This window comes from Pleurodeles waltl, chromosome 7 (assembly GCF_031143425.1).
Source record: "Pleurodeles waltl isolate 20211129_DDA chromosome 7, aPleWal1.hap1.20221129, whole genome shotgun sequence".
Lineage (NCBI taxonomy): Eukaryota > Metazoa > Chordata > Amphibia > Caudata > Salamandridae > Pleurodeles > Pleurodeles waltl.
Genome location: NC_090446.1, coordinates 1084755672 through 1084782672, shown reverse-complemented (window position 1 = coordinate 1084782672; position 27001 = coordinate 1084755672). Strand labels below are relative to the sequence as shown.

Sequence of the window (27001 nt, the reverse complement as noted above, 5' to 3'; positions counted from 1 at the left end):
GTATAGCTTGTGCTGCTTTAATAAAAATATATTTTCAAATTTCTAGGAGGCCAAGGCAGCAGTGGAGGAAACAAAGGCGTTAAGAAGTCGTATCCATCTGGCAGAAGCAGCGCAGAGGCAGGCTCATGGAATGGAACTGGACTATGAAGAAGTCATTGGCCTTTTAGAGAATGAAATAACAGAACTAAAAGCTCAGCTTTCTAGTGATCACTCAGGACAAAATAAGGTAGGTGAGATATCCTTCTTTGGTTGCCATGGTATCCTTGCAATTGTCTTTCATCCTGCCTTCATTTGCTTTTCATATGTTCTGCTACAGTAGGTCACGGTTTGTTGCAGACTATTCAGAATGCTGATTGATGAGGTGAACAGGTTGTGTGACCACGTAAAGTGGCAATTATATATGGGTCACTGATCATTGTGGTGAAGCTCATGAATGAGACAACAAAGGTTGGCAAACATTGTTGTACAATTGTACAAAACATGGTGAATTAGACAATCACAGTCTAAAAACACATTTTGTCAATGAGACAAAGTAAACATCTGGGGGCTAAATTACTCACCCTCAGCCTTTCACTCTTGTGGTCCTTTTCCTCCTGTAATGCGTTCTATCTGAAATGGACCTCTGAATCCCCCCGGGTCCCTCCATTGCTTTCAATAGCGAACCCGATTCCTACTTTGCACACTGCACCCGGCCACCCCTGTGCCGCTGAGGGTGTGTTTTGTGTGCCTGTTTGTGTGTCCGCCCCCAGTGCTCTACAAAACCCCCTTGGTCTGCTCCCCGAGGACGCAGGTACTTACCTGCTAGTAGACCGGAGCACCCCTGATCTCCTTTAGGTGCCTATGTGTTTTGGGCCCTCCTTTGACCTCTGCACCTGACCGGCCCTGGGTTGCTGGTGCGGTGACATTGGGGTTGCCCTACAGGCCCTGGGCAATTCTAGTGCACTTTATTAGGGACTTACTAGTAAATCAAATATGCCAATCATGGAAAAGACAATTACAAATATAGTTTACACAGGGAGCACTTGCACTTTAGTACTGGTTAGCAGTGGTAAAGTGCTCAGAGTACCAAAAACATAGTCCAGCACACAGTCAAAACATGGGAAGAAGTGACAAAAATATGGGAGAGACCACACCAATGATGCCAGGTCTAACAGTGATATTTCCCAGCAGGGTGAATTAATCCTACTTGATAACATAAGTGGAAAGAAGGGCTCTGAGCCTCATTCCCATATCATACAGTAAGGTTAATGTGTAAAGTGTCATATCCTAGTTCATGGTTCAGGCATTATTGCTAGCACAATCATCACAACTTATGATGTGCTGTGGTACAGGCAAAGAGCCCACCAAGGCACTTTGGATTATATTGTAATGAACAATTGGAACAATAAACATAACTTCTCTCTCAGACACCCCTCCCTATGGACATTTGGAATCCTTTAAGGAGGCATTCAATCACACAAACTAATTAGTTACCTTGTGGAAAGCCATGAGACATTTGTGTAAGACTTTGTCATGTCTTAGCCATCCTGTTAAAGAACTTAATGACTCCAAGGGTGAAGGGATAGAATATCATTGTCTGTGATGCTTCATAAGCTATATTTTATACTAACAACTATCTTAAGTTAATTGGTTGAGAAAAGGGTCATATGCAGATGTTTTCTGGTATTACTCTGTGCACTTCTTGAGTTGTAGTTTCACTCATTATGGTGAAAACAATAAATAGATACATACATACAAAAGGTATGTGTCTAGTGCCTGGGTTCCAGGCACGATTCCACATCATGCAACTAGTGTGCTCTCATTCATCCTAAAGCGAGTCAGGACACGGAGGTGAAGCTCTGTGATGCTAAGCACAAGAAGAGGTCACCGTCAAAGCATAGATAGCACTCTTTTTCCAAGTCATGGTCCTGGTCTCGTGACCACTCCTGCAAAACACCTACTTCTAGGTTGAAGTCTTCACATAAATACGGATCAAAATCTAGACACACGTGCAAGAAGGCCTAGTCGAACTTCATCCCATTCTGTCACTTGAAGTCTAGGGAGAAGGAGCAAGAACATTATGTAAAGATAACACTCTGCTAATGTCTCCTGAGCCTGAACCGATGCTGCAGTTGGTCCAAGTGTGTACCTCTTTTTCTTGGTCGTTAATGACCCTGCTACATTTCAGTCTCCTAAAAGGCCGTGCTGTGCATTTTTGGTGTGATTCCAGCTCCTTCTTGTGCCTTCAGATCCCACAGGCTAGTAGCAGTCTCCATTAAGACTTCCACAGGCGAGTCCATCCCTGATTCTGTCTGCCTCAATGGAACCCTCTACTGGCCATGCTCCAATATGGCCACTACCACAGTGCCAAATCCACGCTGATTCATTTGTGTTAGCAATAACTCCACTGGTGCCTATCTCTGACTCAGAACTGGTGTCATCCTAATCCAGTCCTATGTTATGCCATTGCATTTAAAACGTGCATCCAATATACACTTACAGAACAGCAGTGGGCTAGATAAATCTCCTGAAATGGAGCCAGACTCACCATCTAGGCCACCAATAGAAGAAGGCACCTCCTATGTGTTAGACTTTTGAGTTCATGCAGGGTCATCCTCAATCTTTTTGCCTCCTGCCTCCTATTTTTTCTGACCTGTTATTGTTGGCTTTTGAACTCTGAGCACTCTACCACTGCTAACCAGTGCTAAAGTGCATATGCTCTCTGTGTAAATTGTATGGTTAATTGGTTCATCCATGATTGGCATATTTTATTTACTAGTAAGTCCCTAGTACAGTGCACTAGAGGTGCCCAGGCCTGTAAATCAAATGCTACTAGTGGGCCTGCAGCACTGGTTGTGCCACCCACATTAGTAGCTCTGTAACCATGGCTCAGACCTGCCACTGCAGTGTCTGTGTGAGCGGTTTTTAACCGTACAATCAACTTGGCAAGTGTACACACTTGCCAGCCCTAAACCTCCCCTTTTCTTACATGTAAAGCACCCATGAGGTAGGCCCTTGGTAGCCCAAGGGCAGGGTGCAATGTATGGGTAAGGTAGGACATATAGTAATGTGTTTTATGTGTCCTGACAGTGAAATATTGCTAAATTCGTTTTTCACTGTTGCAAGGCCTGTCCCTCTCATAGGTTAACATGAGAGCTACCTTTAAATATGATTAAAGTGTAGATTCCGTTTGGAAGTGGATATACGTGGAGTTTTGGGTCTCTGAGCTCATAATTTGCTTTGAAGTAGGCCTACTTCAAAGGAGAAATTGGGTATAAGCAGGGCACCCAAATCACAGCCTTTAGAACACTTCTGGAAACCAAGAAGAACCTCTGCCTGGAGAAGAGCTGAAGAGATGAGGAAGAAGAGCTGCCCTGCCTGTGACTGTGCTTTGTGAAGCTATCCTGCAGTTGCTGCTTCTGGCTGTGCTAGAGGACATAGACTGGACTTTGTGTTGCCTTCCTTCTTGTGAAGAACTCTCCAAGGGCTTGATTTAGAGCTTGCCTCCTGTTGTTTGAAGTCTTAGGGACAGCAAAGACTTCTCTCTGCCAGCACCTGGAGCCTCTGGAGTGACTCCTACTCTGCCAAGTGGTGCCCATCCAGTTCCTGGGATCCTGAGAAGAGAAGCTGGCAGCCCAAGAGTGATAAATCCACGCACAGACCGCCGTGCGGGGAAAAGATCGACGCAACTCCAATCTGCGGCTAAAAAATCGACACGCTGCGGCTTCACGGCTGAAAATCGACACTTGCCTGCAATGCGACCGGAAGATCGACGCCCGCGGCTGGAGAAAACAATGCGCAGCATCTGCGTGGTTTTCGGATCATCATGCGGCTGAATTTCTAATGCAAACACCGCTGGGCGTGAAAAAACAATGTAAGGCCCGCCGGGACCCGAGAGTGCTGACCGGATCGCCGCATCGCTCTCCTGCGGAGAGAAGAAACGATGCATGCGGACCCTTCTAAAGGAGAAGACGCACAGTCTCGCTCATGAGTGAAATCGATGCATCACAAGCCCTTTTTGATGCACACTCGCCCGTGCAGGGTTATTTTTGACACACCCAAGGTACATTTTCACGCTAACAGCATTAGCGTTGTGTTTAAAATTACATGAAGACTCTTTTTGCATTCTAAGTGATAACTTGACTTGTGTATTGTGGATTTTTGTTATGTTGGTCTTGTATTGTTTAGATAAATATTTCCTATTTTTCTAAACCTGTGTTGTCATTTTGTAGTTTTTCATTGAGTTACCATGTGTGTTGGTACAAATACTTTACACCTAGCACTCTGAAGTTAAGCCTACTGCTCATGCCAAGTTACCAAGGGGGTGAGCAAGGATTAGCTGAGGGTGATTCTCTTTTATCCTGACTACAGTTAGAGTCCTTGCTTGGACACAGGGTAACCTGACTGCCAACCAAAGACCCCATTTCTAACAATATGCAGTTTTGAGACAAAAACAAATGCATTGGCTGAGATTCTTCAACCTGGCCCAATTATTTCCACTGAATGGAACTGCACCACTGGTTCCTCCCATATTTTCTGCTAAGTAATAGACTTACATGTGCGAGGATCTCCCCATAGAAAAAATAGGAGAGGTGATGTTTGAGATTTACACTTGTAGGTTTCTGAATAGCAGTTTTTGGAAGGCAGATTATTAGTAGGGGTAAATACACACCTGGCGCTAGCAGTAAGGCCACCAACCCAATGTTGGGTCCAGTCAGGGTCTCAAAACATCAGCTCCTGGCTCAGCCCCTGGTAGCTTGGCAATAAGCAGGCAGGCTTAACTTAGGAGACAGGTATGTAAAACATTTAAATACACCAATACATTAAATAAGCAAGACACAACACACAATAAAAATCCCACACCAATTTATAAAAAGAGGAACTATTTTTATCTTTAAAATAGCACCAAAAGGCCAAAAATCCAATATAGGAAACTAGAGATATGGTTTTTTAAAGCTTAAAAGTAAAACTACCGCTTAGAAGCTATTAACATTCAAAGGGTTTTAAAAAAAAAAAGGTTGCACTGGTCCTGGACGCAGTCAAGAGCTCTAGCTGTCCGCAGTGTAACACTTTTACACTAGCTTCGAGAAGTGTTTCTTGTTGCAGGAAAGTGGTCCACAGACCCAATCCAAGGTTGCCACTGGCCTGACAGGTGGCACAGGAGCCTCAGAACTCCTTCTCTTTGGCAGACATGTTGGGCCAATAGAAATGGTTAACAAACCTGTGCAAGGTGATGTTATGCCTCAAAGTGAGGATGAATTGTCTATACTTTTTAGGTACCACCAACCTCCTAGTGGCTCCCTCCTTGAGGTCTCTGGCCTCAGTGTATAGGACTCTCTCATCCCAGTACACTTTATGGGATCCACTAACATCACCCTCCCCTTGCCTAGAGGAAGTCTGCATCAGTCTGTCAAGAGTGGAACACTCTCCCTATCCCTGGCAAAACTCCTCTCTGGTGGGGCCACCAGCTCCTGTCAATTCTGTCAAGTTGGACAGATCTTGCAGGGGTGGAATTTCACCCTCAGAGGTCAGATCCTCCCCCTCAGGGGTAGATTCCTCCTGCACCTATGGAGCTCTTAGGTTTGGCTCCCCAGACCCAAGGCCCTTTCTCTTGTCATTTGTTGCCTGGCCCATTAATCCAGAGTCCAAATGTCCAGAGTTTTCCTGCTGTGCAGCCGCCTGTGACCTTGTCACAACACAGGGAGATTCACCATCCTTGCCTGGACCATCCTTTCTACCCCTGGCCAGTCTGAAGCTTGAGGATCATTTCCCAGTAGACGCTCCACTGGGAGTAAGGGAGACACAACTACCTGCTTAGGGCCTGTCGCACCTCCCCATTCCAAACTCCCCATTTCCATGGGATGGAGTTTGGCTGTGCTGTCTGCATAGGTTACCTGGTGGTACACACCAGGTATGATCTGCTCTGGAGAAACCATCTTCTCTGTGACCATAGTCACACTGGATTCCACATCTCCCAGAGCCTCAACCTCAATTCCATTGATTTTAGGCCTCTGTCTGTTCCTCTCCATGCTGGGAAGAAAGGAGGCCATGGTTGCAATTTATACCCCAGCAAGGGGCACTACGTCTTCCTCTGTTAACCCCTTCCTTCTCTCTAGAACACCCCCACTCCCACATTTACACTAGCAGTCCCTGTGGACTGCCTACCAGTGGGGGGCTTCTTTGTTCAAACAACTTCTCCTATCTTGTGTCCTGCCTGCCAGAAAACGGTCAAAATACTGACCTGCCTTCATCAGGTCATGGAACTTTCATGCCTTTGTAGGATCAAAGTTCTTCCCCCAGATACCCCTTCTTTCTTAAAAGTGGCATGGCTCAGGGTCCATCCTTCTTGTGCAGGTTTTTGTGGGCCTTGTGAGGACTCTTTCTATATTTGACTTTCTTTCTCCTTGGCTTTTCCCTGGGAGGGGACCTGTGCTCCTTTCTTTTGGCCTCCTTCCTGCTGTTGATTAAAAACCCGAGTCATCACCCTCTCTTCAGCTGTCTTCCCCAGTTCCCTGAGACCAGACAACTTTAAGTCCATTAGATACTGGGGTAGATTCTCTTGTACACAATGAGTCAGGATGTGCTCTTTAAGAATTAATTTATACAACTCCTCATAGGTACTCACTTTGTTACCTTTAATCCTGCCCTCTTGTGCCTTCACTGAGTCATCTACAAAGTCCACCCAGGACTGTGTGCTCACCTTCTGAGTGTCCCCGAGCTTCACCCTATCCTGTTCTGGGGACTAAGCATTGCCTTATGTGGGAGTTACTTCATCCCCCTGCAGACCTGTCCCCTCCCAGCAATTGGAATCGGTTCCCACAGGAGTGAACCTCAATACTCAGAGTGGGCCTCGCTCATCTCAAGGGCCCTCTTAAATACAGTCAACCATTGGTCAATATCAGCACCTTCTTCATTGTTGCTGCCACCATTTATTCTCCTTTCTTCCCTTTTCCAGCTCTTCTTCTCCAGCTCTAGCTTCTCCTTTTCTATAGCTAGGGCTTCCAGCTGAGCCCAAAGCTTTCTCTCCTCAAAAGACAGTTTTGGTTCCCCTGTGGTGGGTAGCCTTCTCTTTCTCCCCAGCTGGGAACATGAATCTAGTATTGGAAGTTGTGGACATTCTGCCTTCCTGATCTTGTTGCCATTAGATGACACCCTAGACCTAAACTGAACCCTAGACTCAGCCATTTTGAGTTTGTCCAGTTTAGCCAGCTCCTGCTCCATGGAATCCCTAGTTTTAGGTCACACAAACTTTACAATCAGAAATAGAACAAATTTATAAAAATTAAAATAATGGATTAAAAATCAGTTTTAGTCCAAATTTCAAAAATCCTCAATCAAGAGTTTTGTTCTAAGTCAATTTAGAGGAGTTTACTGATTGTAACTCACTTTACTGTATGGTGTAATTCTAACACAAGTCCACATCCACACAGCTGAACCCCAATTATTGGAAGGTGTATTATTAGTAGGATCATGGTACGTACACACCTACCATTAGCAATAAGGTCACTTACCCAATGTTAGGTTCAGTCAAGGTCTCAAAACATCATCCCCTGGCTCAAGCGCTGATAGCTTAGCAATGACCAGGCAGGCTGAACTTAAGAGACAGGTATGTAAAACATTTAAATACATCAATACAGTAAATAAGTAAGACAGCACACAATAAAAATCCCACAGCAATAAATAAAAATAGGAAATATTTTTATCTTTAAAATCACACCAAAACAATTTAAAAATCCAGTATAGTGAACCGGAGATAAGAATTTTTAAAGATTAAAAGTGAAACTTGCACTTAGAAGCAAATATCGCTCAAAGGGTTAAAAAAAAAAAAAAAAAAGGTTGCACTGGACCACAACACAATCTAGAGCTCCAGCCGTCTGCAATGTAACACTTTTACACTTACTTCCAGAAGTGTTTCTTGATGCAGGAAAGTGGTCCACACTCCCAATCCAAGGTTCCAGAATCTCTGAGTTGCTTCTTGGGACTTTGAGACTACAGTCCCCACAGTGCACCTTGCCAGATCCTTGAAAGTCCACTGAATGCTGTCCAATTGGGCTCTTCTGGCAGGAGTTGATGCAGGTGTCTTTTGGTAGCTCCTTTATACCTGTTGCTTATAGGGAGTCCACTCCTGAGTCCATTTTTAAGCAAGGCAAAGTCCTTAGGGCTGTTATTCCAGTGTGCAACAGGAGCAGTACTTCAGTGTGCAGTCCTTGGGGTTGCAGCAGTGCAGTCCTTCTTCTTGTGATTTCAGGAAGCAGATCTGAGTTGCAATGCAGCTCAGCCATATGTATTCAATCATCTTGGGGGATACTTAGGGTGGCTCCCCTGTCCAGTGCGATACAGGGTGCAGTAGCATGACAGCTTTTTCCACAGTGTGGCATTTTCCTGTACCATAAATCACTGCACTTTAAAACCCAAGATGCATAATTTCTCTTCAGAGGAACAAGACTTAGTTAAACCAACCTACTTGTGTGGCTCATTTCCATCAACACTCCCCCTCCAGACCCTCTTCAAATTCCTTTCATGGGCCTGCTATCTGTTGGGGTGCAGGGTGAGAGGGCATGCCTGGCTGGCATTCCTTTCTGTCCTGCTTCCTCTAAAGCTCAGTATGATTTACCCAGTCCCCTTCCTGGTAATGATAATGGAACTCTGTGATTTTGTGGAAAGAACTTATAATCTAGTTCACTTTTACACACTGCTCCATCCCTGGAACATATAATATTTCTATGACTAGCTCGGTGACCTCAAGAAGGATGGTGGTATCGTCATCGTCACTACACTGAACTCAATCAAAATGGAAATAAAAGTATCAGGGGACAATATGGACCATTGGTGCAATGCAGTTTGGCAATTTTCCGTTTTAGATGGCCCCTGTGCGAATGGAAAAGTGAAATAATTCTGCTTTAGCCGTGATGTGAAAGTCACCCTCGCACCGTGTGACCCTGACGATATCGGAAGAATTTGCATTTCTTGCAAAACGAACTTCAAGTTTAGGTGGTTCCTATATGTGTCATCTTGCCACTAGATGAGTACAATATTCTTTAACTTTGCCTACCTAATGCCCTCCAAGCAAAACTGCAAAGAACCACAGAATTCGGAATTTCGCAATGCAGAAAGTAGCTCTACTTAGAAAATTCGGTCATATCCTCTCAGCTAGAGCCTGCTAACGCTGGCTTCCCTTCAAACAAAAAAAAACATTTTTACGACTATGTTTCATGTATAGAATCTTCTAAGTCACAAGAGAAATCTTTTTTTTTTTTTGTTTTTTGTTTTACTACATTTACAGAAGCTTACGCTCCACTTCTGTTCCCTATACTCACGGGTCGAAAGCTGTCATTCAAGTGGGAAATCACTCGGATTCCAGGTGCTGGAAGAATTAAATAACTTCCCACTATATATAGAGTCCACTCAGTCATATCAAAGTTTTAGGGAAGCCCTCAAATCCTGTTTATCCTGTCAAGATATTGTGTTTTTAGTTCCCTATGGTTTTAGATTGTCTTCCTTAGCAATTCCACAGCTTCAAAATGCCCAGCTAAGTGTATGTGCAGTCGAGAACAAAAAACTGTTGGAGGGTTATTTCAGAACGTAGTGGCTTGTCATATTAAGAGAGGAACCAACTTCAGCCAATTGTGCCATCACATCCCTGGTCTGTACTGGCGTCCGGTGGAAGAGAAAATGACCTCCAATCCTTGTCTTACTTCATAATGCCTTCTGTAACACCAACCCAGGTCCCCTAAATGAAAAGACCTAAGGCGATTGCTATACAAGAAAGCCTGAAAGGTTTTTATCAGTTTGGCCCCTGTTTATTTGGAACAAGCTTTCAGCACCCCTGATGAGGGTAAACGACAATTCATGTTATCATTCATCTTATATAAAAGCTCACCCAACTCATTTATTTGAGGCTTGCATCAGACTTTTGTCAGCCAGTGGCGTGAAATCTCCAGGTAATCACCGTTTCTATTAAAAGCTGTTGAAATAGAATATCACGAAGTCTTGCTTAACCCTCAGATTCTCTTAGTTTGGTGAGTCCTATAAGTTTGAGTTGCTAACCTTACAGATGAGGCGGCGTCCAGTATGGCAGACATACTTTGCTAATTCAGTGAAATTGCCAGTTCGCTGTAAAACCTGTGCACTGTCGGCCGTTTAAATAAATAATAATATTAAGAGAGTACCTTTACCCTGAATTAACTTCACTCTCTTTTCCAGTGCATAACCATTTATGTTTCACACCAACTTGTTTCTAACGTTGGCGAGTACTGGAGTTGGGTGTCAACAGGAGCAACAGAATACATACATTTCTTTTAAAAAGTTGATTTGATGGGACAGGTGGCCTAAATTATTTTCAATTGCTATTACTAATAAGCTATAACAGCAGATAATGTAGTTTCAGTTTCATTCTTAATGTAAATGTAATTGATTTTATATAAATGTTGACGTGTTTGAGAATAATTGTTTTTCCTACTTAAATCAACGGCTCTATCAAGTGTGCATAAACTTGTGAGCAACAGAACACACACTTTCGCAAACCCATGTGAACGTGTATCTTTCTTCATAATGGTTTATTAATACTTTTTCCGTGTTCTTTCTTTAAGCATGCTCGTCATAGAAAGCCGTTTTTGAAAATCCCACAGAGTGCCTTTGAAATGTTGATTAAAGAATGCCAGGGCTCTTGTAAGCCCGTTAAGATGGAATGAAACAGAACGTCAGGACACCCGAAGCACTAGTAAAATAAAATGGGTCAAAGGTACTGATATGTGAGACAAGTGTGACAGGTGCTGGTTATGAAATAGGCTGTCTCGAGTTCTCGGTGTCCTGTGTGCACCTGCAAACTGTACTTTGACACTCTCGATGTTAATACCATTTCAAGCTCGAGGAACTATCTGAAAATCGAGCAGCAGGCTTCGTCCTGAATGCTCGGCATGATTACGAAAGAAGGCTTGTTTGGGTTCGTGTGGATGCCTGGTGCCACAGTTAATCTTTTCAGAATGATAGAGACTCTGACTCTCAGTCGAAACGGGGTTGTCTTGTAACAGATCCCTTATGGAACAGAAGCATATTGTCCGGGTTGGTTTATAACTGAACGCTGTTGCATTTGTTTGTGATCCCGCAGTGATAGCATGTGCCCTGTAACACGATTCATACTGTGGCATACTTACCTAATTATGTTATGGAAAACGTGTACGATTCGTTGTGGCAAAATTTCAGAAGTCATATATTGTAAATTGCGGGGTATGTACTGGGAAGCACACGCCGACCTAAGAATATGAAGCGTGAGGTATATTTTGTACGTTTATTACTGAATAATCGCTTTCTTCATTACACCAGTTTTAAAAGTCACACTTCGTAACGAAAATATTGGCAAGGCAGCAGGGATTCAGAATATGCCTCGCTATCAAGCAGTGGTCAGTGGGTCATTTTTTAGGTCGAAGCTTTCCAGACAGCACAGCTGTCTGGTTTGCTAGCGACATCTTGGGGACATTCAGAAAGTTTCCCTGGGAATGCATTCCACCCATTACTTGCTATTGGCTTTCTGGTGTGTAAATCACATTTGCTTGCATTCCGTTTGCAGGCTCTATTTGCTTTAGGCTGTCCAGCTTGATTTCTTCCCTTCCCTTGCCCAAATCCTGTGTACTGTATTCTTCCACCAATACTGTAATTCTGTAAAAAAAAAAAAAAGGCCTTTACATTTTGTTCCTATCTTGTCACATTTGCTGTGCATTCAAAAACAGAGGTCAAATGTCAGATGCTGTCTTCCGGGGTGTTGGTGTTTACTTTTCTTTCTCTGACTTCAAAGTGAGAGGATTTATGTGACAGTCATTCTGGCTACTGGTGGAGTGCATGAGAAAGGCTGTATGATGTTATAGTTTCTACCACACAAAAATGTAAATGTCTGTAAATGAAGTGCAGATATTTCAGAATTATAGAAACACAAAATAAGCACATTTGTAGTAATTCTGAAGTGTGGTGGCAACAAATACTTGAATGCTATCAAAACAATCCAATACACTGGGTAATGACATTTACACACATTATCGTTTGTGCACTGTACACTTTAATGAGTAAAACTGTATGTCTGTTCAAATATAATCATTTTAATTGAAGATGTGTTCACTGCACTCTACATCACTTTACTCAAAAACACTGAACTCTGTGCCAATTTACTCTGCAGCGCTCTACTCTACACCACTACACCCTAATCTCCAACACATTACACCACTGCACTCTACGCCACTGTATGCTATGTACCTGCACTCTACAACATTCTATTCCACTGTGCTCTATGCCACTGCCCTTTATGCCTCTCTACTCTGCGCCACTCTACGCAACTGCACTCTATGCCAGTGCACTCTATGCTACTCTACTTTACACCACTGCACTCTACGCATTCTACTCTGCAACAGTGCACTCTCTGCCACCGAACTCTGTCACTGCACTCTATCGTCCACCTCTGTACACAACTCTACTCTGCACAACTCTGCTCTATGCCACTGCTCTCTATGCCACTGTATCAAACCACTACACTCTACATCATTGCAATAAACACCACTTTACTCAAAGCCAATGCACTCTATGTATGCACTTTATGCTAATTACTCTGCACCACTGCACTTTGTGCCACTATACTCTACTATGCAACACTGTACACTACTGCTCGCTATGCCACTGCACATTAAGCCACTCTATTGCACTCTGCTCCACTGTACTTTATGCCACTCTACTCTGCACCAATGCAATCTGTGACCCGAGACTCTTTGGCACTCTGCTCTGCAAGACTGCACTCTCTGCCATTGAACTCAATGGCACTCTACACAATTGCACTCTATCACTGCACTCTACCCCACTCTACTATACTCTGCACTACTGTACTCTATGCCACTGCTCTCTGCACCCATTTGCTCTGTGTCACTCTTCTCTGTGTCACTCTTCTCTGTGCCACTCCACACCACTGCACTGTACGGCAGTCTACTCTGCAAGACTGCACACTCAGCCACTGAACTTCACACTGCTCATCTCTGCACCACTGTACTCTATGCCATTATGTCACTGCACACTACACTACTCTATGACACTCTGTTCTGCACCACTGTTCTTTGTTCCACTATACCCTATGCCAATGCACTCTAGTCTGCATCACTCAACTCTACACCACTGTACTGCACTCTGTGCCACTACACGCTGCATCACTCCATGCCACTCATCTGTTGTGCCACCACTGCACTCCACACCACTCTAATCCACTGTACTCTAGACCTCTGCACTGTACCCTGAACCACTCCATGCCACTTCACTCTGAAACAATGTACTCTACGCCACTGCAGTCTATTCCACACCACTGCACTCTGCATCACTATATTCTACGTCATTGTACTGTACTGTACTTCAATGTACTCTAAACCCCTTTATTCAAAACCAATGCACTCTATGCCAATCTACTCTGGGCCACTGTATTTTACTTGACACCACTTCTCTCTAGATCACTCTACTCCACGATATAAATCTACACTCTTCAATACTTCACCCTAAAGGATGCAAGTTTCAGTGGCAGAACGGCAGCTGTTTATTGATGGGTGGTTTGGAAGTGAGTCTGACGGGTGACACTTGCACTAAATACTTATTTTGTTTAATTCAAGTATAATTGATATTTATGGGTGTGCCTGTGTTTTCGAGGCTGCGATTGGTGATTTGAAGCTGTGTCTAAACTTAGGCAACTGCAGTTCGGAATACAACTTTAATTGGGTAAATTGTAGATGTAGGCCAGGCATGCTCTGTCTGCATACTGTCTCCATTATGATTTCACATCTGGAATGTTACAGCTGCCCGATAGTAACATATGGTGAATAATTTAAATATTTGTCTGTGCTGTAGCCCGGTACCTTTTGATGTTTATAATCATACGCTTACTGTGAATGTTTGATTTTATGCAGTTTCCTTCATATTTCAGTAATGCCACTTCCTGTTTTGTAACAAAGTTAGACATCATATTATGCACTCAGTTCCTAGGATGTCATCAAGATCCAAAGCTGTGAAAGTCATCAGGGACGGACAAAGGCTCATACTGTGACCTCCCTTCTCATGCTGTCATCAAGGTCCAAAGCTGTGCAGTGTCATTAGGAAGGGACACAGGCTCATGACGTCACTGTAACTTCAGTAATTTTTGTGAAATATTTCTTTTCTCCCTAGTTCTCTTGGTGCTGTAGTTCTGACAAGTATAAGATATCGGCTTCTGATCCTCAGATGAAACACTCAACCTGTAAACATTTTTTTTAAAAAATGGTATATATGTTTCATGGGCCCAAATAAAATTGGATGTATTCTCAATTTTTTCTCCTTCCCCAGGACAGTGTCCAAGACCTAAGAAAGAGGATCACTGTACTTGATTGCCAGCTGCGAAAATCAGAGGTTGCAAGAAAAACATTTGAAGCATCCACTGAAAAGTTGCTGCAATTTGTGGAGGTAAGGTTACATATTTATTTTCATTATTGATATTTCATGTTCCTATTTGTTCTTAAAAACGTTCTGCAAATGGTTAAAATCTCTTGTAAACTGTGATGCTAGACATCAAGAGAAAACACATTTTAAAAGGGATGACCTTGTAAGACAATATTTCAACACATAGGTGGGGTGGTGGGGTGAGAGGGAGCACACTGCCTCTCAACCCAGCACAGTTCATCCTATTGCAGCCTGGTAAATGCAGTGTGCTTACTTCAAAGTTGCTGTTGTTTTTCACCAAATTTGGGGCAGGTGGTGCTGTTGTCTCTAGACACATGACTCTGGGTTTAGCCCTTCATCAGTAGAGACCAGAAGTAGCAGAGAGCAGATAAGTCATCTGGGGTTGCTGGTATGTTGCCCAAGTCTTCACAGGTCACAGTACCACTCCACAGGCACAAAGGTGCATCCCAGGTGAGCTTGTCAGCTCATTGGCTCAAGGGAGCCTTTTAAACACAAGTGGGGGAGAGAGCACACTGGCTCTCAGTCCAGCACAGTTCACCCCATTGCATTCTGGTAAATGCAGTACTCTTACTGAACACGATTAAGCTGGTTCATTGTCTAGAAAAGAATGCATCTTTACAGTCTATGTCTTTATTTCTTTATTGAAAACAGGTTGTCCACGAAGTTCTTACGGATAACATGGGTTCACTGACCAATTTGAGGTAAGAATTCATTTTTTTCATTTATTGAATAAATATAAGTGATTTCAAATAGTAATGTACTTCGGTAAGTGAAATCTGTCGTATCACCTCAAAATAAATTGCATAGGTAAGATTTTCTTGCATAGTTCAATTGCGTAGGGCAATTTGAAATGTGAAGTTTAGAAGTATAACTTGGAATTTAAAAAGAAATGCATGGTAGGTGTAGTCGAAAACTGCTTTGTTTTGGTATGGTTATTTTGGAGATTTGTCCGCCCCATTTTTTGTTTTTCACTCTTCTCATTCATTAACAGTTCCTTTGTATTCTGCTTATCTTTGTAACCTTGTTGTAGTACTTTTTAGTGTCTTGGCACAATGCAACACACCCATGACTCCTTAGTGTAGTCAATGTACAATATAAACAACAGTGACTACTAGTCAATTTACTGTGCAAGGGCCTTAACAAATATATTCCATAGCTCTAAAATGATTGCATAAGGTGACCATCCCTTAACTTGGATGGTTTATTTCAACAGATTTTATGCAGTTTTCTTCATATTGTCATAAGAAACAATTTCAGCAGCTGTGCTTGCTCAATTCCCATTTGATTAGTCTGTAGTTGCCTGAAAACATCTGTTTCATATGGCCCAGACTTATGTAAGGGGGCATTTAATCTGCTGTTTTTTGCTCTTATTTTCATTTTTACATTGGACTCCTCTATTTCATGTTGCTTATGAAGTCAAGAAAAAATATGCAGGCTGTGAGAGTCTCTGTGTTAAATGAGCGTCATTCCTAACTCAAACTGTCAGCAAACTTCGCCTCCGACTACAACTAGTGTATGTATGCTGTTTGAAATATTTCTGAAAGCTTCAATTACTCAGATAACTATAAGACTACTAGTTCTAGTCCATTACTTGTGGTATTGTTCATGGTTATCTAGCTATACTTGCTTTATGTTTCAGGTCATTATTTTTGTGTGGCTTGACCCTGCTGGCGTATTTTGACTCCAAATGCATTCCAAGGCTGGTCCCAGCATGCTCTGAATTTCCTTGGCCAGTATTTGACACCACAGTATACTGGTGTCTTTAATGGGGCCATGCTACAAATTTTTAAAATGATGCTGGCTCCCTCTGCAGCTTCCCCGTCTCACTTATGCCAGTGTGTCCCTCCTTGTCACTGATTTACCTCTGGGCCTCCTTCTGGACTCCTGCTGGTGCTGACTACAGCTGGTTCCATGCCATTCCTGACTATGCCAGCATTGATTCCGACTCCAGATGCACCCATGCCAGGCCAGACACTGAGCTCCAACCTAGAGCCATCGTCAGTCAGTGCCAGACCAACATAGTGTTACAAAATTATTAAAGTGCAACCAGCAATACTGGAAAGTAATCCCAAGCCCCTTCATAACTCTAGAACAACAGAAGGTCGAATGCCCTGGTAGGCCTTGATTTGAATGCAGTTCAAGGGCTTGTAACCATCCCTCCTAACAATGGTGATGATGATGAGGCAGACAACTTACTCCCCTCTCATTACCCAGATTCTAAGATGTACCTGGAGCTATACAATGCTAGTGGGCTGGATAAACTACTGAGACTTGTTTGTCGTCTTTATCAGTTTCACTTACTGTGGAGGGTGCTTCTTTTGCTCTGGTGGTCTGAAGGGCAGCAGAAGTCATCGATTTACAACTACCTACTTTAGAAATTACATGTAACTTACTGACAGGCATTTTATAACCTTGGCTAGCCTCATCAAAACTCCTACTTAGTTTAATGAGTTCTTATAGACACTTTGATAACTGTGAGCAAAGCCATGCTCGGCTACCCCAGGCAGCTGACCTACGGCCAGATGACATAGGCCTGACCCAGTGACCCAACCTTTCTGACTTAACACCCATCTTAGGAAAGACTTGTGGTACAAGTGTCAGTAAGCAAGGTAAACTAATGCTTTCAAACTGCATTGCCTATAGGGAGTGTTATGTGGTTCCTACTAAAATAATAGACTGCGTATTAAAGTAATGGAACTTCAGAATGTGGGAGACTAAGTCTGTCCACACCATCAGAAACCACCTACCCAACTCCTGGCTAACTCACAGTGCCTTACCTACACCCCCAACACTGCCAGAGTTAAAGGTGATTGTGGCAACCTGAACATGACACTCTGACACCCCATGGAAGTCGTGGAGACAGATCTCACCCTTTTGTCAGATTACTCATGCATGCCAGGCACAAACACACAAAAGATGAGCAATACGTTTTCAGTACATTTATTGAAACATTCGTAATCTTGCATAGAAGGAGTGAGCTGCGATAATTAGGCAGATGAGAGAAAGCAAAGTTACCAGCATTATGAACATAGTAACGATAATGAACAATCTAATCATGGTGAATAGTTTCAAGAGGTTCCTACCTAACCCTAAGACTATACGGAGAACATAGTGGGTGTACCCTTTTGCCTGGCCCAATCTAAGAGATTAACCTTGGCCTCATACCTGGACATGGCACCAGGAGTCAGCCTGTAGGGTGGATGGCAGTCCTCTCAGGAAGCTGGTAGATAAGCACCAGCGTGTCGAACACAGCGTTCATCCCAGGATGGTCACCGCTGTACTGCCCCCCTGCCCTTTCCTGGTCAGCACATGATTTATGTAATAAATCTACACTGTGTTAGAAGCACAGCTCTGAAACAATGCTATGTCTAGATTTAAGAGGCTGTCTCCTGAACGGACAGTGCAAGTACTATGATATTGTGTACTATGTTCCTAGCCTTGAACAGAATGTACTGATTACATGTTGAAAAAAAGCTAACTAAAACAAGCAACAAATTACTAGATTAATATCATGCAAGAAAACTGTGTAAACTGTCACAGCTAAAGTGATGCAGCTAAATTGTGTAAAATATGAAATACAAATCAAAGCTAAAAAACGGGGGAACCAACTCAAGTCCAAGAGGTCCTCCCTGCACCCTTCTCTTGCTTGTTAGAAGGCAGACTCTAAAAACCCAAACTATACAGGTGATAAAGGAATAAAATAATAAAATATTTATTCCAACAAGCACAGCAAACAAGCTAGATTTAAAAAACGAAACAAATAAAACATAAGCAATTTGCTCAAAAACAAGGGCCATATTGAAAAGTCAGTGGAGGCTTCCAGGATGTCATCCGTGTTGTCAGTCTCAATGGAATGCAAAATGGATCCCACTACTGCAAATGATAGACCCACAAGAACCTCCGTGAGCAGGTTGAAAGAACATGGTCAGAAGCATCAGCTCCTGCCAAGGTAGTAGCATCCTGTGCAGTGCCCGGAGTGGGGGAGCCAAAAGGAGGGAATCTTGAAGCCAAAGCATCCATATCTATGTAGAATGGCTTATAAAAGGCATCAGTAAGCAATCATAATCATAACTCCAAAAATGAACCCTTAACAAGGACATCAGAAGATTCATGTCTGTAGATAGTACAAACTGCAAGGCAGATGTTGAGTGCACACTTGAAAGGGTACCAAAGACAGTGTAACACAGGCTACATACAGAACCCTACTGGCTGAAAAGACTAGGACCAGTTGTCATTTAGTTCCTCCGATTAAGGTACAACAAAGTACTATATCATGCATTCATGACATGTCTGGACACATGGTAGTTACCTCACCATTTGCCTTTGAGGTGAGACATCCATTCTGGAGCAGCAAAGGTAGAACCAAAATACTACTGACTAGGAATAAAGTAAGGGGTATGTCTCCAAATACACCTGAAAACAAAGAGAGTTTAAAAGATGCAATCACTCCGAAAAACAGTCTGGGAAGTGCTGACAAATGCAGACCCAATCGCTTTAAAAAAGTTTACAAAACCTGCAGTATTAGGTGCATGAAAAATCTTGTGTACAGATGTAAGTGCCACATTCTTTTGAAACAATAGTGCTTGTAGCCGGCTCAGCTTTTCGAAGTCAACATGAAAGGTAGGAATGAAAGGTCACAAGTAGTGCTTAATTTGTAAATAAAAAGGTGCTGGTGCCCAAAGCCCTACTCTGAAACACGCGGCTGCTGCAATTAAATGTGCAAACACGGAATATGGAGGCGGCATAATCCTGAAGCCATCTCGGGCCTCTTCAATCCATGGAAAGCCACTCTCTATCCCTTCAGCTCACTCTTGCAGCTTCCTACTTTCTCCCTTTGTGACGCTTTTTCGCTTTTCCCTTCATCGGTCTTTCTCATATGTGTCTTTTGCTCGCAGCAAATGCTTGGGGGCGAAGAATATGCCCCGGCCCTCAAAAATAAGTGCCAGTGCTCAGCACTGGAAACAACAAGCACAAATTAAGCACTGGTCACAAGCTAACTAACCTGATCTCATGCATTGGAGAAAAAAGTAAGTTACCACAGCAGGTCACTATTTATGGAACAGAAATCACATAGGGGATACCTGTTCCCATCCCCCAACAGCCTTGATCATTCAGCTTCAAGTAACTTCTATTTAAAAGCAAGTGAAACACTGGGTGAATCAAGGAAACTTGTACTCTCTTTGAGTAATATGCTAGATTGGCCATAGATGCTTTACAGAATCTGTGATAAGTCAACTGTTTACAAATCATACAGTGGCTTAGCGAAGTTTTCCATTCATTTCCAAAACATAAACCACCTTTTCCCCCACTCATGCATTTGTAATCAAAGGGTAATTTCCACACATTGTGAGAAAAAGGCTCCCATAACGCCTCATTTCTGCCTACCGGAAAATGTTTGAAGCATGATGTGAACTGAAACGTAGAAATAGGCAGTGAGATAACTCTGTGTATCAACCATCCGACAGATGGTGTTTCTGCTGCTTGGAAAGGCAACTTTTCTTTATTTTCTATATTAAGCATTGTGTACGTAACATCTTTCTTTGCCATTATTTGTTGTCTACATGTTAGTAAAAGGCAAGAACATTTCTGTAGTATTCACTGCTTCCAGCGCAGGTGGTTTGATTTCAGAATGTGTAATATCCAGCTCAACTGCATAAAAGATCTTAATTGACTTTGTCAAACGATGTCATTTTGTATGATATCAGTTGCACAAGACAATGTTATTTAACGTGTAAATACAAGTGGACAATGTATTCATTCAGTTATCAACAACTGCCAATGCTTTTTCCCAATTAGCATGATCTATTTGTTTTAAACGAGCAGCTGCTTCTTTTGCGAAATCTTCCACATTTCATTGTAAATGGCATGAAGAAATCTATTGAAACATGGTGAACTAGGACCTAACAAGAAATCCAGTAAGTCCATGTGATCAGAGAGGCGAGAGAGGTGCTGCTTTACAGATGACAATGTAGAAAGTTGCAACCATTGCTGATACAGCTTTCCAATGCTATAAGTAGTGACAATCTATGTGTGCTGTAACTGAATATAATGAGGGTCTCGGTTGCTAGCTTTAAAACCCTGCAAGGAGTTTAAAAAATGTGCATGACAACCATTTGTATCCACTTGCCACAATAACCACCTGTTGAGACTTGAAAGTATAGAATTAAATGTACCATTTTGAACCATACCATTGCCCTGTTGTTCCAAGTAATTTACTAAATGTTGCCAATTTTCAGGACGTGCATTTGAGGGAATACTGGGCATATTCATTTCTTTAATTTTGGCTAGGCCTAGGCAAGTGATAAGCTGATCTGTGTTATTGAGAAAAATTATCTGTAGTGGAATTAGACATGCTTTAAATAAGGCGTCCATGCCTTGCACTTGCCAGCTTTTCGTTCCCCAATCTGATTTTGAATCATTCGTATCTTTACAATATTCATAGCCTGGTTAGGAAATGAACAAATTTAAATACATTAATTTTGGGTGGGTCAGCATATTGTCCTTACTTTTGAAGGTTTATTTTAACCCCTTTGACACCAAGGACGTAATGGTTACATCTGGTGACTCAGTGCTGGGGCGCCACGGACATAACGATTAAGTCCTGGTACCGGCCCATGGGGAAGCGCTAGCGTTCCCACTGTGGGCCTCCCACCCACCTCCCCCTGGGCAGGGATGGAAGGGGAATCACTTCCCTTTCAACCCCCCCACCTGTCCCCCGTGACATCTGATGACATTAGCGCACAATCACTACCTGACCTCAGAGAGACATGTCTTTCTGAGCATTTCTGCAGCCCAATCGTAAACCGATCGGGCTGCAGAAATGCCCACTAGACACCAGAGAGTTTTTTTTTTTTTTAATGTTTATTAACAATGAAGGGTCGCTCCCCTGAGAGGCATTTTTTGTTAGGCTTTTTGTGCCCCCCAGGGGAGGATCAGTAAATTTTAATTAGGCCGATCTGCCCGGGGGGTGGGGGCATAAGCCACTAGGCATCAGGGATCATTTTTTAAAACTATTTTTACACAAGCGGGGAGTGACCCCTTAGCCAAGGGTCGCTCCTTTGGGGGGACAAATTGTTTTTAGGCCATTTCTGACCCCCTTGAGAGGCAGATCAGCCTATTTTTATTAGGCCAATCTGTCCCCAAGGGGGGGAGAAACTACTAGGCACTAGGGATTTTTTGTTTTATAAAGATAGGGAGCGACCCCTTAGGCAAGGGTCACTCTCCTGGGAGCAATTTTATTTAAGGCCATTTCTCCCCCCTCTTTGGGGCCGATCAACCTATTTTAATTAGGCCAATCTACCCCCAAAGGGGGCAGAAACCACTAGGCACTAGGGATTAAAAAAAAAAAAAAAAAAAAGAATTTACAGATGGGCAGCGACCCCTCAGGCAAGGGTCGCTCGACTGGGGGACAATTTTATTTTAGGCCATTCCTGCCTGCAAGCGAGGCAGAAACCACAAATTTATTTTAGGCCATTTCTGCGATCAGCCTATTTTTGGAAGGCCCATCTTTCTGCCCAGAGGAGCAGATAGCCCACCAGAGACCAGTGAAGTTTTTTTTTTTCAAACAAAGAGGGTGGGGGTATGGCCATACACCCACCACAAATAAATAGGGACAAAGTTGTTCTGATCACCAGGCAATTACCTCCGATCTGCTCCCCGGGGGGTGCAGAAAGCCTACCAAATGCCAGGGAATTAAAAAAATATATATAGTGGTGGCTACCAACCAGTATGGACATGGTTATGCCCCCCGCCCCAACTACTGAAGGGGGTAACAGTCTTTCAGCTCTCCCCTGCACACTAAAAGATCTTATCCCAACAGCAACCAAGAGGACATTTGATTATTTTGGGTTTTGGTTTTACATTTGGGCCATGAGAGCTTGTCGAACTCTCAAAATCGTCCCACTTTGAATGGTGAGAGCTGCACTTTTTGGACTTTGGGACGCATCCATGCAGAAAAATCTACGAGACCTAGACACATCTGATACTAATCATCTAAGTGAGTCCAGGGTGGTGTTCTTCACATGCACCCGCACCATTTTCTTAGCCACAATGGCCTGCAAACCTCCAACTTTGCTTGAAATCACACATTTTTCAAACATTTTTGTGATGGAACCTTCCGGAATCTGCAGGAATCCACAAAATTCCTACCACCCAGCATTGTTGCATCTATACCGATAAAAAGTCTGTGCCACTAGTCTAAAAACGTTTTTTCCCAAACTGCCCTTTTGGACCCGCTTTGGTTCCCCCCTCAATTTCGACATGTTTTTGGCTCTTCCCTGTCACTTGGCCCACCTACACAAGTGAGGTATCATTTTTATCGGGAGACTCAGGGGAACGTTGGGTTTTAGAACATTTATGCTGGTGCAGTGATCCCACAGAAATGTGGGGAAAATGTTTTTTTTTTTTTTTTTTTAGCTAAATTTGAGGTTTGCTGAGGATTCTGGGTAAGAAAATACTAGGGGATCAACACAAGTAACATCTCCCTGGACTCCTTCGGGTGTCTAGTTTTCAGAAATGTCTGAGTTTGGTATGGTTCCCTGGATGGCTGCAGAGCCCAGGACCAACAAAACGCAGGTGCCCCCTGCAAAAAAAGGTAGTTTTATATTTGATAATTTTGATGGGTCCACGTAGTGTTTTGGGGCATTTCCTGTTGTGGGCACTAGGCCTACTCACACAAGTGAGCTACCTTTTTTATCGGGAGATATGGAGTCATGCTGGATAGAAGGAAGTTCGAGACTCCTCTCAGATTCCAGAACTTTGCAGCACCGAAATGTGAGGAAAAATAGTTTTTTTGCCAAATTTTGAGGAGTGCAGCCTGGTGAGAGCCCCACAAGTCACCCGGTTCTGAATTCTCCTAGGTGTCTAGTTTTCAAACATGTATAGGTTTGCTAGGTTTCCCTAGGTGCTGACTGAGCTAGAGCCCAAAATCCACAGCTAGGGACTTTCCAAAAAACACATCAAATTTCAATGCAAAAATGTGATGTGTACATGTGTGTTTCCTTTCGCGGGCATTAGGCCCACCCACACAACTGAGGTACCATTTTTATCAGGAGACGTGGGGGAACACAGACTAGCAGAACAAGTGTTAGTCCCTCTTGTCTTTCGCCACATTTTTTCCTTGCAAATGTAAGACAGTGTGTAAAAAAGACGTCTAATTGAGAAATGCCCTGTAATTCACATGCTAGTATGGGGACTCCAGAATTCAGAGATGTGCAAATAACCGCTGCTTCTCAACACCTTGTCTTGTGCCCATTTTGAAATAAAAAGGTTTCCTTGATACCTATTTTTCACTCTTTATATTTCACCAAATGAATTAGTGTATACTTGTATACAATAAAAACCCATTGCAAGGTGCAGCTCCTTTATTGGCTCTGGGTACCTAGGGTTCTTGATGAACCTACAAGCCCTATATATCCCGCACCCAGAAGAATCCAGCAGACATAACAGTATATTGCTTTCAAAAATCTGCCATAGCTGGAAAAAGTTACAGAAGAAAACGTGGACAGAATTTTTTTTTTCACCTCAATTTCAGTATTTTTTAAACATTTTAGCTGAAGGATCTTCACAAATGACCCCTTGCTGAATTCAGAATTCTGTCTTTTTTTCAGAAATGTTAAGCTGTCCGGGAACCAGCATTGGTTTCACACCCATTTCTGTCACTAACTGGAAGGAGGCTGAAAGCACCAAAAAAAAGTAAACATTGGGTATGTCCCAGTAAAATGCCAGAATTGTGCTGAAAATGTAGTTTTCTGATTCAAGTCTGCCTGTTCCTGAAAGCTGTGGAGATGGTGACTTGAGGACCACAAACCCTTTGTTGATGCCATCTTCAGGGAAAAAAACACAAGCTTTCTTTTGCAGTCCTTTTTTTCCCATTTTTTTTTTTTAAACAAACTTTTAGCTGTTTTTTTGGGCAAATTTCTTGTTCTCCTCCAGGGGAACCCACAAACTCTGGGTACCTCTAGAATCCTTGGGACATTGGAAAAAAGGACATAGATTTGGTGTGGGTAGCTTATGTGGACAAAACGTTATGAAGGGCTAAGGGCAAACTACCCCCAAATAGCCAAAAAAAGGCTTGGCACAGGAGGGGAAAAATGCCTGGCAGTGCAGGGGTTAAAATGAGACACAGGATCTGAAGTACCATGCCCAGAAAAATATTTACATTTTCTAAATATGTTTTTAAACTTCCCACTGGTGGAGTCTGACATTGTTTCCGTTGCGTATAATGAAAAATTATACATGAAGTTTTAGCTCTACATAGGGAATGGTGTGTATAGTGATGATAACAAAACATTTCAGTGTAATCGGTGGAATTCATATACATATCCTCACTTTTGAATACAGTATAATATTGAAGCTCAGAAAGCATTGAAGAAACTGATTTAACATCCCAATCACCAAACACAACTCCTAGTGTGATCACTTGTCCATTGTGACTTTGAAAACATATAAAACTAGTATAGTCTTGGTAGGATGAAAATTGTCACAGGGGACCTTATCCCAAACAATCTAATCGGGAATGGTCTCTTCACACTTTGTGAGAAGACGAATGAGGCTTCAACAACTGAGCTACCAGTTCCTTTGCAGAGCGTTCTGGAAGATAATGCCAATATGCAAGCAAAAAGAAAACTGTTACAAATCCAATCCACAAGAAAAGAGCAAGTAAGGCAAATATAATGCACATATAAGACCATGGACAGATTAGATAGGTGCATTTCAGCCAATGAAAAAATTAATGTCTGCCATTAAGTGAAGTGGTAGAAGAATCAAAAGAAAATTCATCAATGTCAACAGAGTATCTAGAAGCAGTCTGTGTGAAGACAGGAACCTCTTTTGGTGAAAGAGAAATGGTAGACACCTCCAAAGGTGGTTCATCATAAAAAACTAACTCTGTTGCTTTGAGAAGTAGAAGAAAATTGTAGACTTACCTCATGTGTATTTCTTACATTTGCAGCAATAAGTGGAATCAACAAAAGTTCATTCTCCACCCTCCCGAACCTAGGGGAAACAATATTGTTTGATGCTTGAAGAGGATTTACCTGTATTAAAACAAAAGGGCTTAGGGAACTACCCAGGAGGCCTCGGGGCCTACTGTGTGGGATCAGCCACATGATGCAATTTTACTTGATCAATGGAGACAAAATGTTTGTCTTTACAACCAGCAAGCAGTGGCAAAATCATAGTTGTGGTAGCTTGAATTCCAAGGACTGGCACTGGTGCAATGGGCCAAATTATTTCTTTACTGCTATTTGTTTCTTGAACTAGATCGACAACTTTTGGAACCCAGTCAATAGTTACTAGTTGCTCCGTCACTCCTTCAGTGTAGGAATGCGTGTTACAATGCTCATCTTCAAAGCCTTGTAGATGTGAAACAGTAAAATGTTCATTTATGTCAAAATTGTATCTGCCACCACTGCACTAGGACCATCCAGATCTAGGACAAACATATGGATGTCAAACATGACTTCATATGGTGTCAGGTCCCCCATAGACCTTCTAGGCAGATTATTTAATGCTTTCTGGACTCCATTAAGGTGGTGGATCCAACTGCAATGTGAACCAAATACTCTAGCTGTTAAGGATTGTTTTAAGTCTTGGTTTTTCCTTTCCACTATTGAATTTCTCTCAGGTTAATATGGAGAGGAGTAATGCAGAGTCACATCCAGGGTCCCCATGGTGTCCCTGCTTGCCTTAGAGGCAAAAACAGAGCCCTGGTCTGAGTGGAATGCAGCCACTGCCTATGTCCTGATAAAGACTTGCAAATCTTTATTAACAACGTAAGCGTCAGCCGATCACTGTGGCTACACCCAGCGAAATCTGGAGCATGAATCTACAGCAAGGAAAATAGATTTAAATAGACCATCAGATTTTAAAGGGGCACAATGATCTATGTAGTTACTTTGCAGCAGTTTGTTTGTAACTATGAAGTGTGTCTGTGGTGGGTGTTTAATGGTGGAACATTTTTAACTTGTTGGCAAATGTCACAGCTAAGTACGTACTGCTTTGTCTGTTTGTACAAACCGTGCCACTGATAACGTTTTTGTAACAGACAGACTTTGGCCGCGACACCAGCTTGGGGAGATGCATGCCCCTCATGTGCTGCTCTGCTTAATGCTACTTTGTGGTTTTGATTAGGGATCACCCACCCCCGGAATGAGTGCATAAAGAATGTTTTAGGCACTTAAGCGGTAGGAATATTTTTCTGGGAATGCTATTGGTAAAGGAGCACTATTGCACAAGGCATTAACAGCAGCTATATTTTCTTCATCCACCCCCATGTGGGCACAAGTAATTGCAGCTATGGTAGTAGTCTTAACTGCAGATTTGGCTTCTTCATCAGCCAGTGAATTCCCTACAGCGTGTACTCCAATACGTTGGTGACTCAATGTATGAATTACAGGAGCTCATGGCAGACTGCCTTTCAGTTCTGCCACTTTTCACAAAATTACTTAATGCTTTATAGTATTCCCTTTTGAGTGTCTCAATCCATTTAGGTGCCAGTTTTCATTAAAATACTGGACACAGTAAAAATAATCACACAACATAAGTGTGGAGAATTCAGGATCCGTATGCTCGA

The 27001-nt window shown here is 42.7% G+C and overlaps 1 protein-coding gene across 1 annotated transcript in view; it reads left to right on the top strand.

Moving 5' to 3' along the window:
* Nucleotides 1-27001, top strand: part of STXBP4 (syntaxin binding protein 4) — a 274640-nt gene that overhangs the window by 139459 nt on the left and 108180 nt on the right. Inside the window, exons 12-14 of the mRNA XM_069200029.1 lie at nt 47-226; nt 14314-14430; nt 15079-15128. Of these exons, the coding sequence (XP_069056130.1) occupies nt 47-226; nt 14314-14430; nt 15079-15128 (347 nt within the window). The remainder of the gene's footprint in view (nt 1-46; nt 227-14313; nt 14431-15078; nt 15129-27001) is intronic.